The 18,377-nt window shown below is 42.2% G+C and overlaps 1 protein-coding gene across 1 annotated transcript; it reads left to right on the top strand.

Moving 5' to 3' along the window:
* Positions 1 to 1,244: 1,244 nt before the first annotated feature.
* VCPIP1 (valosin containing protein interacting protein 1) lies at positions 1,245 to 17,953 on the top strand. The gene is made up of 3 exons (XM_056331074.1): positions 1,245 to 4,116; positions 9,595 to 9,681; positions 12,655 to 17,953. Exons 1-3 carry the CDS (start codon positions 1,410 to 1,412, stop codon positions 13,524 to 13,526), a joined length of 3,666 nt encoding a protein of 1,221 aa, XP_056187049.1. The 5' UTR covers positions 1,245 to 1,409; the 3' UTR covers positions 13,527 to 17,953.
* Positions 17,954 to 18,377: the final 424 nt, after the last annotated feature.

Consider the following 18,377-nt stretch of genomic DNA (forward strand, 5'->3'; position numbering starts at 1 on the left):
GAAGCTGTGAACATTATTCGCTTTCATTTTTGTGAAGTATCGTTTCAGATGGCCACCGGAGATAACGTAAGCGCCAGCTCCGTTCCCTCCTTATCTCCTCACGTAACACCAGCAGGAGGGATCGCTCGCGTTAACACCCGCGCTGGCGGCTCCGTGCGCCTCGTCCCGGCGCTATCAGCCGCCGGCAGCTGGGAGCGCCTCCGGCCGGAGCCCACCTCCCGCGGAAGCCGGCCGGCACAGCTGCCCCGAGGCGAACCCTGGCCGCGGCCGCGTCCAGCTCCAGAAAGCCGGGGAAGTGCCAAGGGCGGGCGCTGCGCCGCCGCCAGCCCCGTGCCGGCCAGGCCTGGCTGAAGCGACCGGCGGGGGGGAGCGGCGCGGGCAGCCCCAGGGCCCGCGGCCGCCTGCCCACGCCTGCAGGGGGCGGCTGCGCGGGAGGGAGGGCACGGGGCGAGCGGCGCAGCTCGACAGCCTCCACGGCCAGGCCGCGCTCGGGGCTCCCCCGCAGGCACCGGGATCCACCCCTCGCCGCGCAGCCGTGCTGAGGCGCAGGCCAGGGCCCGGCCGCCCGCCGCGTCCCGGTCTGTCGGCCCCTTGCCGGGGGCAACCTGCTGGCGCGCGGCCAGGCTGCGCTGTGAGGGGATGGGGGCGGGGGCCGGGGCCGGCGGCAGCACCGAGCCCCTGGGCTTCGGGCAGCGTGAGCAGCCCCCTTCCCCCGGAGCCTGCCAGTGGGACGGCCGGCCCGGGAGGGAGCCCCGCGTCAGCGTTCGGGCTGGGGGCTGGGCGGGGAGCGCAGCAGCGGAAAATAGATGTGGGCGTGTTCCGTTAAACCCAGCGCCCTGCCCTGCCCTTCCCCCCCGCCCTGGAAGAGGAAGCGCAACAGGCGCTTGCGGAGCGCCCTGAGCGTGTCCCTCCCGGCTCGCCACCGCCGCGGCCCGCCCGCCAGAAGACTACACTGCCCAGAAGCCCCGGGGACGGCGCGGCCCGCCCCGCCCCCGCCCGCCCCCTGCCGCCCGCCGTCACGGTCGCCGTAGTCTCGGCGCGCTGCCCGCTCCTTCCCCGCGCCGGGCCCCGCGGCGGAGCGGACTGCCGTTCCCGAGCGGCCCCGCGGCCCCGCGCCTGCGCCCTCGGCGTGGCAGAGCGAGAGGCCGTTGCGTTGCGGGCAACGGCTAAAGCAGCGAAGAGGCAGTAAGCGGCGGCGCCGGCGGTTTCCGCGTTTGCCGGGGGGGGCAGGCGGGGGTGGGGGCGCGGAGCGGCGGCGGCGGCGGCGGGAGGGCGTTCGGTGGATGGGCGGTTGGCGGACGGCACCGGCGGCGGCATCTGTCAGGCGCCGGTCGTTAGGCGGGCGCAGGGGATGAGCCTGTGAGGGCGGAGGAGCGCGGGTGGGGGTGAAGCCCGGCCGGAGCGGAGCGATGTCCCAGCCTCAGCAGCAGCAACAGCCGCCGCCGCCGCCGCCGCCGTCGCCTCAGCAGCAGCCGCAGCCGCCGCCTCCGGCCGCCGCCAAGAAGCGGGACCGGCGCATCTTCTCGGGCACCTGCCCCGACCCCAAATGCCAGGCGCGGCTCTTCTTCCCGGCCCACGGGCCGCAGAGCAGCGGCAGCATCGAGTGCACGGACTGCGGGCAGCGCCACGAGCAGCAGCAGCTGCTGGCCGTGGAGGAGGTGACGGACCCCGACCTGGTGCTGCACAACCTGCTGCGGAACGCGCTGCTGGGCGTCAGCGGTGCCGGCCCGCCCCGCAGGAACACGGAGCTCGTCAAAGTCATGGGCCTCTCCAACTACCACTGCAAGCTCCTGGCCCCCATCCTGGCCCGCTACGGCATGGATAAGCAAACGGGAAAAGCCAAGCTCCTCACTGACATGAACCAGGGAGACATCTTTGACTGCTCCCTCTTGGGTGACCGCGCCTTCCTCATCGAGCCGGAGCATGTGGAAACCATTGGTTACGGAAAGGACCGCTCTGGCAGCCTCATCTACCTGCATGACACCCTGGAAGACATCAAGAAGGCCAACAACAGTCAGGAGTGCCTCATTCCAGTCCACGTGGATGGAGACGGCCACTGCCTTGTCCATGCAGTCTCGCGAGCACTTGTTGGCAGGGAGCTGTTCTGGCATGCCCTACGAGAGAATCTCAAGAAGCATTTTGAGGAGAATCTGAGTCACTACAAGGCACTTTTCCATGACTTTATTGATGCAGCAGAGTGGGAGGACATTATCAACGAATGTGACCCTTTGTTTGTTCCTCCAGAAGGCGTGCCAATGGGCCTGAGAAATATTCACATCTTTGGTCTGGCCAACGTGCTTCATCGGCCTATCATCCTGTTAGACTCCTTGAGTGGAATGCGGAGCTCCGGAGATTATTCAGCGACATTCCTCCCTGGTCTGATACCCCTAGAAAAATGCATGGGGAAAGATGGAATGTTGAACAAGCCCATCTGCATTGCATGGAGTAGCTCAGGACGTAACCATTATATTCCTCTAGTTGGAATAAAAGGTGCTGCTTTACCTAAACTGCCTAGGAAGCTACTTCCTAAAGCCTGGGGAGTTCCTCAAGACCTCATCAAAAAGTACATCAAGTTAGAGGAGGACGGTGGTTGTGTTATTGGAGGAGACAGAAGCCTGCAAGATAAGTACTTGATGAGGCTTGTTGCTGCAATGGAGGAGGTTTTTATGAGTAAACACGGTATCCATCCCAGTCTTGTAGCTGATGTACATCAGTATTTCTACAGAAGGACTGGTGTAATAGGAGTCCAGCCTGAAGAGGTCACTGCAGCTGCCAAAAAAGCAGTGATGGACAACCGCCTTCACAGGTGCCTCATCTGCGGGGCCCTTTCAGAGCATCATGTACCTCCGGAGTGGCTGGCTCCTGGGGGGAAACTATATAACCTGGCAAAAAGTACCCATGGCCAACTAAGGCCTGACAAAAATTACAGTTTTCCCCTGAACAGTTTGGTGTGTTCTTACAACCCTGCAAAGGATGTGCTGGTACCAGACTACAGCCTGAGTAGTTTGACAGCTTGTAACTGGTGTCATGGTAACCTAGTGCGTCGTGTCAGAGAAGATGGATCTATTTTGTATTTGGATGGAGACAGAACTAATACGAGGTCTACAGGTGGCAAATGTGGCTGTGGATTCAAGCACTACTGGGAAGGTAAAGAATATGACAATCTCCCTGAAGCTTTTCCTATTACTCTGGAGTGGGGTGGAAGAGTGGTGAGAGAGACAGTCTACTGGTTCCAGTATGAAAGTGACACCTCTCTGAACAGCAATGTGTATGATGTTGCCATGAAACTTGTTACCAAGCACTTCCCTGGTGAATTTGGTAGTGAGATTCTTGTTCAGAAAGTTGTCAACACAATATTGCATCAAACTGCCAAAAAGAATCCTGATGATTATACCCCTGTAAATATTGACGGTGCTCATGCCCAAAGAGCTGATGATGTACAACAAGGACAAGAGTTAGAGTCGCAACTTCCAACCAAAATTATTTTGACTGGACAGAAGACAAAAACTTTGCACAAGGAGGAGCTGAATATGAGCAAAGCTGAAAGAACTGTTCAACAGAACATTGCAGACCAGGCTTCTGTAATGCAGAAGCGGAAAAGTGAAAAACTGAAACAAGAGCAAAAAGGGCAACCTAGGACTGCTTCTCCTGGGGCAGTTCGTGAGGGGCCATCATCTGCACCTGCTACACCAACAAAAACCCCATATTCTCCAACATCTACCAAGGAGAAGAAAATTCGAATAACCACAAATGATGGGAGGCAATCAATGCTTACCCTAAAGTGCACTACCACCTTCTTGGAACTACAGGAAAGCATAGCGAGAGAATTCAATATTCCTCCATATTTGCAATGTATTCGCTATGGCTTTCCTCCTAAAGAGCTTCTGCCTCCCAAAGAAGGCATGGAAAATGAGCCTGTTCCTTTACAGCATGGTGACAGGATTGCAATAGAAATCCTGAAAGGTAAGGAGGAAGGCAGGCAGGCAGCTTCAGCACACTCGGCGCATGCCGTGAAGCATGAAGACGTTGCTGTGGCTAGTAAAATCTCCTCGAAGGAACTGCAGGAGCAAGTGGATAAGGAGATGTATTCTCTCTGTCTTCTAGCAACACTAATGGGTAAGGCTGACTTCAAGTTATACTGTAAAGTTGTATTTTTAGTAGAAGATAACATTTTACAAACTGTAGTTATATACAGCTCTTCTTTTTTTTCTTTTTCTTTTCCCCTTTTTTGCTTTTCTGTAACTATGGCAGTTAGTTCCTTTATTCCTCTATTAGAAGAATAACATACTGTCAGTGATTTGTTGAGTGTTGTGACTTTTTAAAAGGTGTATACAAGATACTTGTTTTTTCTTTGCTATAAAGTCCTGTTTTAAAAATTGCCATTTAGAAATTGTTGCATTTTCTGTGCTGTCTCTCTTTTTTCAGCCTCTTACTAGGTGCACATCTAATGTGTGTGTGTGAGAGCTACATGCTCTCTTTTTTTCCCTACCTGTCCCTCACGTTTCAGGAAGTAAATTCAGAGCAGACCGGAGAAGGAGACGCAGAGTGTCTGCTCATTGGAAGTCTGAGGACCTAATTCTCACCTTTGTAGTAGGATGAAGTCCTGGCATTTCTCCCCACAGAGAGTTGTGTTGGTTTAAGCAAATCAACACAACATTGTCTTCTTAGCTAATTGCTAATTTTAACTGAAGACACGGTAAGAGCTGTGAAAAGTATTATTTCAGAATGTAAGCAGAGGAGAAACTGAAAGAATCTCAACATGAATTTGACTCCCAAAGGTGGACATAGGGTTGCAAAGCTATGCTTATAAATTGTCAGTCATGTAATTCTGACTAACTTAATAATTCAAGATGAAAGGACTTTTCTTGGGTGCCTGTGGTTTTTATTTTCCTATTTGGACTCGGGAGACTTGCACCTTCGGTTGTCTACTTTGTTTAGGTTTCACAGTTTTTACAGCTTACTGGCGGGATGTAGAACAGTAATTATCATACATTTAGCTCTACAAACCATTTGAATAGTAGTGTTTACAGGGTGGTTTGGTTTTTTTTGTGTGAGAGCCTTCTCTTTTGCTGGAGGGATTTGGTGTGGCTAAAGCATGTGATGTTGTAGAAACGAAACAATTACGTAATCAGAGAGTGGTATGTCAGAAGTTCATCAAGCAGAACTTTGATTCTTTTCCAAGCCCGATTGTTTACTCCCATGTCTCTTGCAAGATAATGTGTTGAACTAGCCACCTCATCACACTGACATTTACACCACAGTTCCAAAGTGCAGGAGAAGGGTAGGTTTAAAAGATACCTTAATTTCAAGATGAAGTTTAAAAGACTGTTTTCAGGAAAAACTGCTGAAAGTGTAGTTACTGGCTTTTAAAGCATGTCAGAGTTTACTTGAGACATTAAGGTGTGTCTTTTTTTATAAGTACTTATCTGTAAACTGTGAGCTGATCTTGTAGTCAAGAATCGATTTTTGTCTTTGACTGTTGCCGCTGTTAGATTCTGCTTTCAAAGCGCAGGTTAGAATAGAATTTACCTCACCCTTCTCTGACTGCATCCATTTTGCATTACTAATAGAGGTAAAAGTGGCAGCAAATGATAAACCAGCCACTTATAACAACTTATGCAGCTACCGAATAAGATGCTATTTTTATAGAATCACTTTCCTCTGCAGGGCTTTATTTTCCTTTAAAGATATTGTGGAAAAAACCTAGACAATTGACTATTTGTGATTTTTTCAGTGGGGAAATAAACTCGTAAGAAACTTCCAAATTCCTTGCACATTAAGAGTGTTGGAGTGGCAGTTCCTCAAGGTGGTATATGCAGCCTTTTTGGGATGAGAAGCATCAGTATTTCTCAGTAATATTTCTGTACTGCTAAAAACCAATGCTGCATACTTCTGACAGTCAGCTTACCCTGTATGCTCATGCTCTTGCTCTTGCTGTAACTTTGTTCTGCTAAAAACATACATTTAATACAGCCAGATTAGAATCTGTAGGGAGGAGCTGCTGTTGAAATAACTCAGTGGGCCAGATGCAACTTTTCCCGCCCCCCCCCCCCCTCCCCTCCAACGCCCATAGTGAAAGTGTGTCTTCAAACATCTGTAGCTATTCATTCTGGATGATGAAAAGCTTTTCTTTCATATAGGGTCTACTGTAGGCTGACGTGATGCTTCTTTTGTGTCACTAGAATTTTCCTTATCTGGTCTCAGGTAGTTATTAAAATTTTAGACCATGTTCTTCACTTTTTCTGCGTCTAATTTAAAAATAAGCCCTGGTAAATTAGATACTGTAATTTCTGGTCCACTTAACATATTATGCATGATTGTTTTATAAAGCTTTCTCCTCTTTTTTTTTTTTTTTTTTTTTTAGCTCAAAATACAGAATTCTATAGGGAAATGACTAAAATAATTGTAATTTTACATTAATATTGTTAAAACATATTTTTAAACAGTTTTAATTGTACCCATGCAGAAGTGCTCTGGCTATGCACAAGCCAAGTATGAATCTATTTTCATCAGTTTGTTTTGCATTGGTGAACTCATTAGCACACATGAGATCAAAATAGCCAGGTTTAAATGAAATGTATTAATTGGTACTAGGATTTGTTTGGAATTAAACAGCTTGGGTTTAAGCTATAACCTGTTGATATCAGCAGAGCTTTTGCTTTGTTTTGCACTTCCGTGTGTCCTCTGCTGTATGAAGTGACAGTCTTGGGCTTCCAATTGTGTAGGTTAGTCTGCAACTGCTCTTTTTCTGCAGCGTATGTGGCATGCTTGTGGTTAGGATAGTCTTCATCTGGTGCCATTCCTCAATGTTGTGGGGCTGAGGTCTGCGCTGAGGAAGTGTGTACTGGAGTGGGAACAGTGTGGAGAACATGATCTCTTTGATCAATGTAGTGTCTTGAGGGAGTTTTTAACCTAACGAAATGATCATCCAGATTGAACTTGTGACCTGTAAACATCCTACTGCCATGGTAAACAAAACCAAAACAAACAGTAAAACCGAACTAGCAAGAAAAATGTGCAAACCTGACATGTAGTTTAGTTGAATCACACACACTACTTCCTCTAATCTGGGAAAGTCCAGATGTAATTGTGGGTTTTTTGGTCTTCCAGTGGGAGAACTCTTTATCAAACCAGCATTGTTAGTTTGTGTTTCTTTCAGTGGCTGCTGCTTTTGTTTTGTGGGCCCTGCTCTCCATGCTTTTCTGCATGTAATCCTTGTTAGTGTTGCGTAGAAGGCTATCTAAACAGTGATTCTTCACTTGTGCAAGGCTTGAAAATCATGCCCAGGGGGATCTTTCCTTGGAGCATGCCACTGATGTGTAAAACTGGTGGTCTTCTAAAAGCCTGGTGATTGTCTTGTGAAGGGAAGGGAGCCCTTCAATTAAGTGTGGATTGCTAGATGCAGGAGTATAGGAGAGTCCTTAGTATGGAGTTAGCCACTGTGTGGCTGCTGGTTGTGGCCTCCCCTGGCTTTGGTAGACTGACAAACGTGTTCTGTTACCTATCAGGCTCGTGGTTATTTTGATTCCTGTGGAAATAAGGAAAACTTGGGGGGAAAATGAAGAGCCACAGCAGTGTTGCTCTGGAGCCATTATGTAAAGAGATGTGTGTTTCAAAATGAAAATGGCAATAAGGATGCAGGGTAGCAGCCAACCCCTTTCGAAATAGCAAAAACATTAGAGTGTTATCAGTAATGATTGTCCTCACTCCATGCAGCTGTTTGAAGAAGAGGGAAAGCTGTGGCAGCAGTGGGGAGGAAAAGAGCATGCTCCTGGTTTCGTTTTTTTGTGTTGGCTGTTTTGTATGTGTGGTCAGTGAAAGCTGGAGAGGAGCTTCAAATTTATTAGCAAGTCAGTAGACAGGAATTATCAGGATGAAGTCAAAAGACAAGACCTCCTTCTTCAGTAGATCACAGGAAATAAGAAAGAGGAGTAGTTGTTTTGTTACCTGAATGTTTTTGCTAGGAAGTGAAGGCCAGATATGTGAACTTGATGTGCAAATGAAGGCAATGAACCAGAGCAGAGTTCAAGGGAATGGGTTTAAAATTAATCAGATTATGTAGGTCTCCTGTCTTTAAAATCTCTAAAGACAAAACATGATGATGATGTGCTGTACCTTTTTGAAGGGAACGGGGATTTGAATACTTGGAGAGGTAAGCAACAGAATCCTCCTGGTGGAGGGATAGATGAGCAGGGTTGAGTACAGAGTCCCATGCCTGTCAGGGAAAGGAAACAAAAATTGGAGAGTGGCTTGAAAGGTTTCAAAGTGTAATATAGCACATAATGCCACTGTCAAGCAAGTGAAACGTTTTTCTCACCTGAGGCGGGTAGGATGGGAGGGTAGCCACAGTACCTTGTAGGTTATGTAGTTGGAAGTGCAGGGAGGGATTTAGATGTATCCTGTATTCAGTATGTGGACACTATTAAAAATAATTTTTAACATTTATTTTGCTCTTAACAGAAGGCAAAGAAATACTGGTAGGTAATATTTTACAGCCTCACACATTCCAATTATCTCTTATTTCAAGCACTACGTGTATCCAGTTAACTTCAGTTGATGATTTACATTCTCCAATTTTAATAGAAAATTGAGAGACATGGTTATTGAGACTTCGATGCCTAAAGAAGGGTGCAATTTCTATTTAAAGTATCTCAGTATGTTTCCTTAATGTTTGCTATAATGTGGGAAAAGCAATTTTTTTCTGAAAATGTATACGTGCAGTAGTTGTTTCTGCATCAGGAGAATGGAATTTATTATTACTTTGCATGGCTTTGACAGCTACATCATACTTCTCTGAAGCAGGTAAGTGACTAGCAAAATGAGGAAAAGGATATAGGTAAAACTGCAGATCTGAACTGATCTAACAGGCGCTGTTAGGTCACTGATACTTTGTAGCCCAATTTTTCTGTTCTTTATATTCCTTTCCTTACATAGCCTAGGGTTTATTTTTTTCCACTCAGTAGCATTTAAAATTGTCACATTTCAGTGCCATTTTTAGCATCTTTGAAAAATGCCAGTTACACAGAACTGCTGGGGCCTCTCAGTTGGTATTTTGTTTCTAACTCTCAAGAAAAGCAAGGTACGGACGCAGCTTCTATGCAGCTGCCTATGTGGACGTTTGTATCTCAGCCACAGTATAATCTGCTGTGTGGCAGGTGTGAAATTAAGATCTGATTGTTGAGGAAGTGTAGGGCTGTACAGTTGAGGTTTTAATGTGCAAGGGTATGTGCTTGAATTTGGAAGTGTGTTAGTCGTGTCCTAGTTTTATGTTGAAAGCATGGGTAGGAGGGGAATGGAGACTCCTGTGTAGGGCCTGGCAAAGAACCAGGAGCTGCAGCTTGGATCAAATCAAATTTGGGAATCTTTGTACTAGAACATGTAGGGTATTTAACTGCAGACAGTGGTATGTTTTGCTGAAAGTTTCTTGACATCCTGGGCTCCCATTCTGTAAATTTGCAATAAATATTCAAATTCTTAATTACCGAGAAGAGAGGGAGGATTCAGCTTCTAATTCAAGGAATTACACTTTAAACCATTGTCTGTAGAATGAAACAATCACATTTTAACATTAATGATTATGTTTGATTTTTACAGGAGAAGATGTTTGGTCTTACGCAAAGGGGCTTCCTCAATTGTTTCAGCAGGGTGGAGTATTCTATAGCATAATGAAGAAAACAACAGGTATTTTTTGTTTTTGTTTTTATCCCTTCCTTCATCTGTTTCTAAATCTTTAGAATTGTAAATTGGTATTGAGTCATTTGTAAGCATACATATATTTTTATTTTATTACCGTGGTACATTTTCATTTTCATAATATTGTTGAACTCCTTATGCTCCCTCAGAGAGCTTCAGACTAGGGAATCTGACTAAGACTAGTACATTCAGCTTATATATCTCTTCTTTTCTGAAATTTGCTCTGCAACTGTACATCTCCATTTAACTTTTGTGAATTGTACAAACAACTTCAATAAGTCAACTGATTTTATTCCGCTCCCTGCACACACCCCCACCCCCCCGGAAAGATCGAGCAAAGAGAAGGTAACAGGACCTATTCTTGTAATACTTTAAAACACTGTATAAAAAGTTCATCTTTCTAGGGTGCTTCTCAGTAGATATTTTATACAGAGGTACTGCATGTTTTCAATGGTTGGTTAAATTTGACTTTTATATTCTTAAGACTGTTGTTCAAAAGAAAAGCTATCCATCCCTTCTTGCATTGATAAATGTTGCATCTTGGACTGTGTGCAGAAAACCCAAGCAAATAGAGTATATCTGATTTTAGATGTTATTTTCTCTCATTTAAAGTTTATTTTCTTATTGAATTCTTTGCATTCATAGTTTAGCTCTTGTGGTTTCATCTATTACAATCATATTATATCATATTATATATGATTCCTTTGCTGCTTTCTTACTGCTTGATTTCTTCCTAGGTAGCTTTATCAATCTTAACTTAATCTTTCTTATTTCTTGAAACAGGTATTTTACCACATAATTTCTATTCTGTTTGCAGTAATTAAAATGCATGTATGGGCAAGGAGTGGTATACTCAATGCCCACTACCTCTCACTGAATTATTGGCCTGGGTAACAGAATTAGCATGTGAGTGTCTTAGAGCAGATCTGTTTCCTTTTTAGTTTTCTTTCTTTTACTATGCTTGTACAGTAAAGACTGGTGTACTGTTTGTGGCAAGTGAATTAGCTTAAACAGTGCCTGATGGAAAGGATGTTTTGCACCGATTAAAGACTAGCCAGAGCTGAGAACCTGAAATGAATCCAAGGGATTTTAACCCAGCTGGTCATTAACTCATGAAAATGCCTGACTAAAAGGTCATTTTTGCCAACTGATGGTGTAAGAACTAAGGCTGTGGGAGATGATACTCCGTATTTGAACATGATTGCATTTCTGTGTGTGCAGGTATTTTACACTACCTTGGTAGGTAGAATTACTATTTCAGCATTAACATACTTGTATGATTTTAACATGTTATTAAATACTAAATTTCCACATTAAACAATTACAATCTGAAACAATCTTAACTGTTTTTTTCAGTTAAAGAAGCTCCTTACCTGTTTATAATAGTTAATGTAATAATGCTGCTATTATACTGGACATTTGGAACAAACCTTTCTTTTGAGTGTAGGTACTATTAATCAGTTGAAATTTTATTTAGTTGCTCTTGTTTAAGATACTATTTTGAGAATTCAGAGGCATTTTTGGTCTATCAGAGAAGCTGTTAAATACAGTGCACTCTTTTTGCAAATGAAGGTTGAACTGGTAAATTATGTAGTTAAAAATACGTTCTTCAGGTTAAGTTAGACAGATAGGTATTTGGGATTAAAGTTTGTTCTGTGTGTGGTTTGGCTGTTTGGTTATTGATTCCCATGGATATGTAAAGAAAGGAGCTACTTTTTTTAAGTTCTCAAAATGAAATTAATCTGTAGATTCTCTGCAGCTCTGAAAGTATGTGAATCAGAAGCTGTGGAGGATGACTGAGATTAATCAGGTGCTTCGTTAGTACAAAACCAGTTTAATAACATTTCAGATTGAGTGACCTTCTTTATTCATGCCCAGAATATTTGTTTTGACTGCATTGTGTTTGATAACACAGACACAGGATTTGGTTGTTGTGTTTCTTCTCTTCTCCATAATTTCTGGTGTTTTTCTTCAAGAATGGTAAGAGAATGTGGGGGGTGGGAAATATGGCGCTTTTTAAAAGGTGGTGGGTTTTTTTTGCAGCTCTTCATGCATAACTAATAGAACCGAAGAGAGTTGTTATGGCCAAGTTTTCATCTGCAGATACCTTTTAACTCACAGAAAGCCATCGTCACTGAAGTGATACCTTCCTGCTTTTACTTCAGCCTGTATGGGACAGAGTTGAGAGAGTCATTTTGTATTTTATGATGATAAACTGGAAAACCAGATGTTGCCCATTTTTGACACAGAGCAGCTTCAGATCTTAAATTTGTCTAATGAACTCTCAATTTTAGCAGATTGGTCAAATTGTAAGTGGGACAATGAAACAAACAGCAGATCAAAAATACTATGCCTCATATTTGTTTTGTAATTAGTTATAATCTCCAGGACTACGAAACATAGTAAGCTTGAAACACTTTTGTTTATCTAGCAACACTTCCTCTCTGAGAAGATGACAAATAGCAAATTTGAAATTCTTTAGGCCTAGCAGCAGTGGTACTAGGATTTCAGGGTGTGGTCTTAAATAGTACTTCTCCTTGAAATGTGCTCTTTGGCAGTTTTCTGGGTTGGTTTTGTTTGTTTGTTTTTAGTGTGGTTTTTTGGGGGGGTAGGGGGTGGTAGTGATGGGGTTTGGTTTGCTTTGTGTTACTGCAAGCATATACTATTTCTTCTAGTTGTGTTAGAACAGCAAGTCCCAGCAAGGTGGTTATTTTATCTAGGAATGCTACAGTCCTGGCTCTTCATTAGAATCACCATAGAAGGCAGCAGCATCTTAGGGACATACTGTAATTGCTGTCATATGGCATACAAGCGTTAACTGTTTTTCTCCCACAGTAGTAAGTTTCAGTGTGTTTATTTTTACATACTTGATGCTGTAAGCTTAAATACAATAATTAATGTGTATTCAGAGCATGTCTTAAAATATGTTAACATGTTGAATAACTTTTTCTATCTTTATAGGTTTGGCTGATGGCAAGCACTGTACTTTTCCACATCTGCCTGGTAAAAACTTTGTGTACAATGCAGCAGAAGACAGATTAGAGCTGTGTGTGGATGCTGCTGGGCACTTTCCTGTTGGTCCTGATGTTGAAGAGCTGGTTAAAGAGGCTTTAAGTCAAGTGCGAGCAGAAGCTACTTCAAGGAGCAGGGAAGCAAGTCCTTCACACGGAATGCTGAAGCTGGGTAGTGGTGGAGTAGTGAAAAAGAAATCTGAACAACTACATAACATAACTGCATTTCAAGGAAAGGGCCATTCCCTAGGAACTGCATCTAGTAGTCAACAACAGGATCAAAGAGCCAGGGAAACACCACTTTTAAGAAAGCATAGCACAGAAACAGACCTCAGTCCTTCTGCTAAAATTGAGCCTTCTGTATTCACAGCTGCTTCTGGTAACAGTGAGCTTATCCGAATTGCTCCAGGAGTTGTGACAATGAGAGACAGCAGGCAGCTTGACCCCACTTTGATTGAGGCACAGAGAAAAAAGTTGCAGGAAATGGTCTCTTCTATTCAGGCTTCAATGGATAGACATTTGCGGGATCAGAATACAGAGCAGTCAGTATCAGTTGATCTATCTCAAAGAAAAGTAGAGGCAGTGAGCTCAACTGCTAAAACTGGGAGCTTTCAGGCTGGCTTACCCGAATCATTTTCTGCACCAGGTGGTACTGAACACTTGAATACTGAATCAGCTGATGGTAACATGGTGAATTCTGTGGGAACAACATTCCCTGCAAGGTCTAAAGCACAAAAGGGAAATTCTGTTGAGGAGCTTGAGGAGATGGATAGTCAAGATGCAGGAATCACTAATGCAACTGAGCCAATGGATCACTCTTGATAGGTTAAAATCTAATCAGGGTAGAAGAAATTACTGTTCAAATGTAATGTTTATTGGCTGGGCCACACAAAGTAATTAGTTATTAAATCTTGTATGTATGTCAAAGATTATATCATCTTATTCAGTGCATGATAAGCGTGTGATTGGCAATAGCTTTCAATATTACCATACTGCTGCCCAGGCTGGCTCTGTTACCTGTAAATTAGTTATTAGGAAATGCACTGAGATGAATATCTGCTGTAAATGTGGGTTCTTGAAAAGTCTTTGTAATTTTTAATTCCTTAAAAGTCTTAAAATTTAAGCCCATGCAAGGTTCTTAGCATGCTAGTTTAAGGTTACTGCAAAGGCTAGAACAGGCAAAACTAGAAGTGTGACAAAATTAATCCTGTCCCAGGTACTTAATTCCACTCAAAAATACACCATAAACATGAATTATACATAAATTTCAAAAAGCAACTGAAACTAAACTTTGCTAAATTTGATAATGTAGCATATACAGTACTTTAATTACATTGTGCTGGCACTTACTCTGATTTAAAAACTTTTTCATTCATACAGCTGTATACACCTGTCAGAAATCTTGGAATAAGTGTAACTGCATCTTGTCAGTTTAAGCAAGTTAGAAAAAAGGCTATTTAGTGTGCAACGAAGATAAAGTGAATGCAGTGTGGTTATGCATGGCTGTCGGAGCCAACACAACCATTTTGGTGCTCTGTTAGTAAGTGACAGTGTGTTTTTATTTCCTCCCAAATACCGAGCTGGTCAGATGATGTGCAACTTCTAATACAACTACAGGAGAGAAGTTGGTAATTGCAAGAATCAACAAATGTTCAATGGCAAATCCATTTCTTTTAAAAGGCTTTGATTAGTAGTGTTGGTTAGTAATGGCAAAAATTAAATAATAGCTGTGCTTTTCAGATCAAATTAACAATTTATTGGAAGTGACTCCCTAACGTACATTATCCTAAAGTGTTCAGTGATAATTGAGCTTTTGGAGGCTCTCTGTTTACTCAATGGAAACAAGGAATGCATGCTGTTTCGGTGCCGATGAAGACTACCCACCTCTATCAGCTTGCTTTCAGTTTGTGATGGAGATTTCCCTGTATCAGTGATCATATCGCTGGTATCCACTTAAGTAGCGTGTTCATCAGACCTGCAGTGCCAGTTTTTAAGAAGCAGCCATTGTGCTTGCTCCCTAAGGATGGAACGTGTATCTGATACTGTAGTTTGCTTCCTATCTTCATAGTCATATTTAAATGCACTATTGTTACTTCCTTTAATGGTAAAATAACATTGAATGGATGAAAGATGTTAATACAGCTTCAGAGGAATTAAGAGCATTTAAATATTGAAGTCTGTGTTTGTGCACATGTGGGTTTTTACCAGTTCACAAATGTTGTTTGTATTGTATATGTTTGTATTCAGGAAAGTCTCCTCATTTTTTACATTTCTAATCACTTATAACAGTTCCAAGCATTAGGATGATAAAATGTTCCATGAGGGAGGATTTATTTTTGTATGTAAAAATTAACTGAAGCAAGTCACTTGGAAGAATAGCCCCTGTCTCAAAGTAAATTAAAATGCCTCCATTGGTTAACTTTTTATGTAGAGGGAATAAATATTTTATGAGTTAGTGTACTACTTATAGGTAAAAAATAAGAATCACCTTTTCACAAACAAATGAAAAATTTTACGATCTCAAATTTCTAACCGCTAAGTTAGCTGTTGGGAAGCTTGGAATGTATGAAGTAATTTGGCTCCCCAGAACTGACCTTGCTGATGCACTGATAAACTGGCGGGGCTTATTCAATGAGAAACAGGATGCACATGCAGCAGCTGGAAGCCTGCCATGACTTCTGAAAACACTGAGTCTCCCACGAATCAGTCTAGCTGTCTGAAGGTTACTTCCGTATAGAAAATGTTAAGTCAAGGCTTGTGCTTTGTCACAGTGTGAGGTTTAGAAATGTATAGCAGTGGCATGTTCTTGGGAAGGATTTTAAGTCAGGAGAGACTGAGGGGGAGGAATCTTTCGAATCTCTTCCATTTTAGAAAAGGTAACTATCACTTAGATGTTGTTAACATTTTCTTCAGAAAAAGAAGTCTTCCTCAGCTGAAAAAAAGATGGGCAGTGTATATGAGATAATTTGAAGTTGAAATAAATTGAAGTATTTATTGCACATCATTTGTATTTCAAGGGAAGATGCTTACTTCTTTCATGGTTTTCTGCTAAGACTACAGAAGTTTGTGTGCCTTTTACTGTGTAAAGAGGAAGGCTTGGTTTAATTTTGATACACTTCCCATTTCAGCAGTAATGCGACATTTTCCTTCTTATCTAAATAGAAATGGATACAGATAATGGCTCTGTTTGACTCGCCCTTAGTGTCATCTTGGGTGCTTTCAAGTCACGTAGATCAGAGCTCTCCAGTTTCTAAAGCAAAATGGTCTCAAAAAGGAATGATAAAATGGTGTCAAAATTACAGGATCCACTGACGTGAATTCCTCTGGTGTAAAGCAGGATTGTTTGCATATTTCTTTGCAGTGTTCTTATTTCACGTAGCTTTCTCATGCATTTGAATATTGGTGGTTTTAAGAAAGATGGCTTTTGATGCTCTCAAGTGAAGCTAAACTTCATCTACATGCCAGTGAGATGTGTAACTGTACAGAAGTGAAATAAAGAACACTGAAGTGTAAGTTTGAACAGATGTTTCATTTGATTGCTAGCTGTGGGTGCAAATGTAAGTTGAGGCATCTGTGTGCCTGTCTTAGGAACACCCATGTGCTTGTTAGATTTCCTTGTTAGAGTCAGGAAGATTCTGGGTGGGGTACAAGGGCAGGGAAGATGTGGACTCTGTGGATGTGAAGCCATGTCAATAGGACTTTTCAAATGGTGTGAAAAATGTCCCTTTCTCAACACCCCCCCACCCATGTTCTTGCTACTGAATTGCCTGTGGACAGAGGCTGTGGTTCTAAATTCCATGTACCTGCCTTGATTACTTTCTTGTCTTGGAGCCAACCACCTTCTACACAGTGTCTCATGGCAAAGAAGACTTAAATTATTTGAAAATCCTGAATTTTCTTATGTTTTAGTATGTATAACCTAAATGGAAGATGATTACTGAAAGAAAATACAGGCCAGGTACCAAAACCAAACAAAAACAACAACAACAACAACAACAAAAAGAGAGAGAGAATGGACTAGGTTGCTGATGAGCATTTGGGAAACCTCAGGAGAACAGATCAGTTTTCTAGGCAAATGCAAGATTTTTATGACTTCAAATGGCTGGCTGCTTAGTAAGGTTGACTTTTTGATACTGCTGTTTTTCTGTGAGTTGTTTGCATTTTAGTGAGGGAAAAAAAATAGTAGCTTTTCAGATGAGATCATATAAATATATTTGGGATGTCCTCACTGTTATAGTAACAAAACAGCAATGTATATTGTTAGTTTTGTGAATCCCATATAGTTTACTAGTCTTCCGCTAGATACAAAATGCGAGCTAGACATTGCCTCTGACAGAACGCTCCTGCAGCCTCAGAGAGGCACAGTGCCACAAGGCTGTATGCTAATAACCCTGTACAACAGGCATACTTTCAATCCAAAATGCTTAATTTATGGTCTTTCAAAAAGTAGAATCTGTTGTCACTGTCACAAGGTTAGCAGAGTTGCTTGCTACTTTTTCAATGTGCTGAAAATGCCAGGTAATAAAATTAATAATATGCTTACAATTGGGAGAGCAATGCACTATCAGAAATGTATGAAAAATGAATGATTTAAGAAGACGCCACTGTTATCTCTACATTTGTTTGGCTCCCATTTTCAAATAGCAGAATCTACATGCTTTTGTAAAATAATAATAATATGGAGTTGATCCTTCTGTTAAAAAAAAAACCAGCCACAACAATAAGTGGTTTCTTTGTTTTGCTTATGGATCTCAGTTTAGCTTCATAAATTGAAGAAGTTGCCTAAGATCTTTAGAATGCAGGATTCCCTCTGAGCCCTTATGCCTGCGGTTGAGCAATAAAAGGTTGAAACAGGAGTGGTATTTTCAGAATTATTTTACGTTTAACAAGGATTATTGCCAAGAAATGAAAGAGTGCACTTTTAGGAGGGAATGCTATTTAAAATGTATAAATAAGAATTAAAATAGTGTATATATTTAGAAAACAAATCTTTTTAAACAATAAGTGCTTTACATGTTGACTTAAAAATAAATTAGCATAGAAACTATACCATCCTCACAGTACTGGCTGTTATCCAGCACAGTTTGGTTTGTTTTATTTGTGATTGCTGTACTAATTATATTTGATTTTTTTTTATCTGTAATGTAACAATAGTGTATTATAACAGTATATAGTGTACTATACTACACTTCACTGTACAGTATTTGGAATTTTCTTTGATTGCTATATTAAAACTAAGTTAAAACATCTGCTTTGGTTTCATAAGGTGCAACTTTTATCTAGCCTTTCACACATGAACTTGTTTAACACTGATTTGGCTACCAAATGAATGAGTAATTATATTAACTTCTGCATTCTACATACAGATTGCATTATACTTGCATACATGAATACTAGTATGGAAGTTGAAAAACTGGTATGAATCTTAGAAAAGTAAACTCTGACGTCATTCATTTTGCTTTAGTTATGTTTCTGTTAAAAAGAAACTTTTTTGGAAGAAAAGCACTTTATGGAAGACTGGTTCTTTTGACCTTATACCTGTTTGGAATATTTCATTAAGCACATAGGACCTTTGAATTTGAGAGATTTTTAAAAAAAGGTTTTTATATATTTGAGACCAAAATCTGAGATCTGAATCTTGTTTTCAAAGTCTGAACCAAGAAGAAGGTGTAG

This window comes from Falco biarmicus, chromosome 3 (genome assembly GCF_023638135.1).
Source record: "Falco biarmicus isolate bFalBia1 chromosome 3, bFalBia1.pri, whole genome shotgun sequence".
Taxonomy (NCBI): domain Eukaryota; kingdom Metazoa; phylum Chordata; class Aves; order Falconiformes; family Falconidae; genus Falco; species Falco biarmicus.

Coding starts and splice junctions, on each gene's coding strand:
- VCPIP1 (XM_056331074.1), top strand. CDS start 1,410: ATGTCCCAGCCTCAGCAGCAGCAACAGCCGCCGCCGCCGCCGCCGCCG. Junction 4,117..9,594: donor TCTTCTAGCAACACTAATGG/GTAAGGCTGACT, acceptor TGATTTTTACAG/GAGAAGATGTTTGGTCTTAC. Junction 9,682..12,654: donor CATAATGAAGAAAACAACAG/GTATTTTTTGTT, acceptor CTATCTTTATAG/GTTTGGCTGATGGCAAGCAC.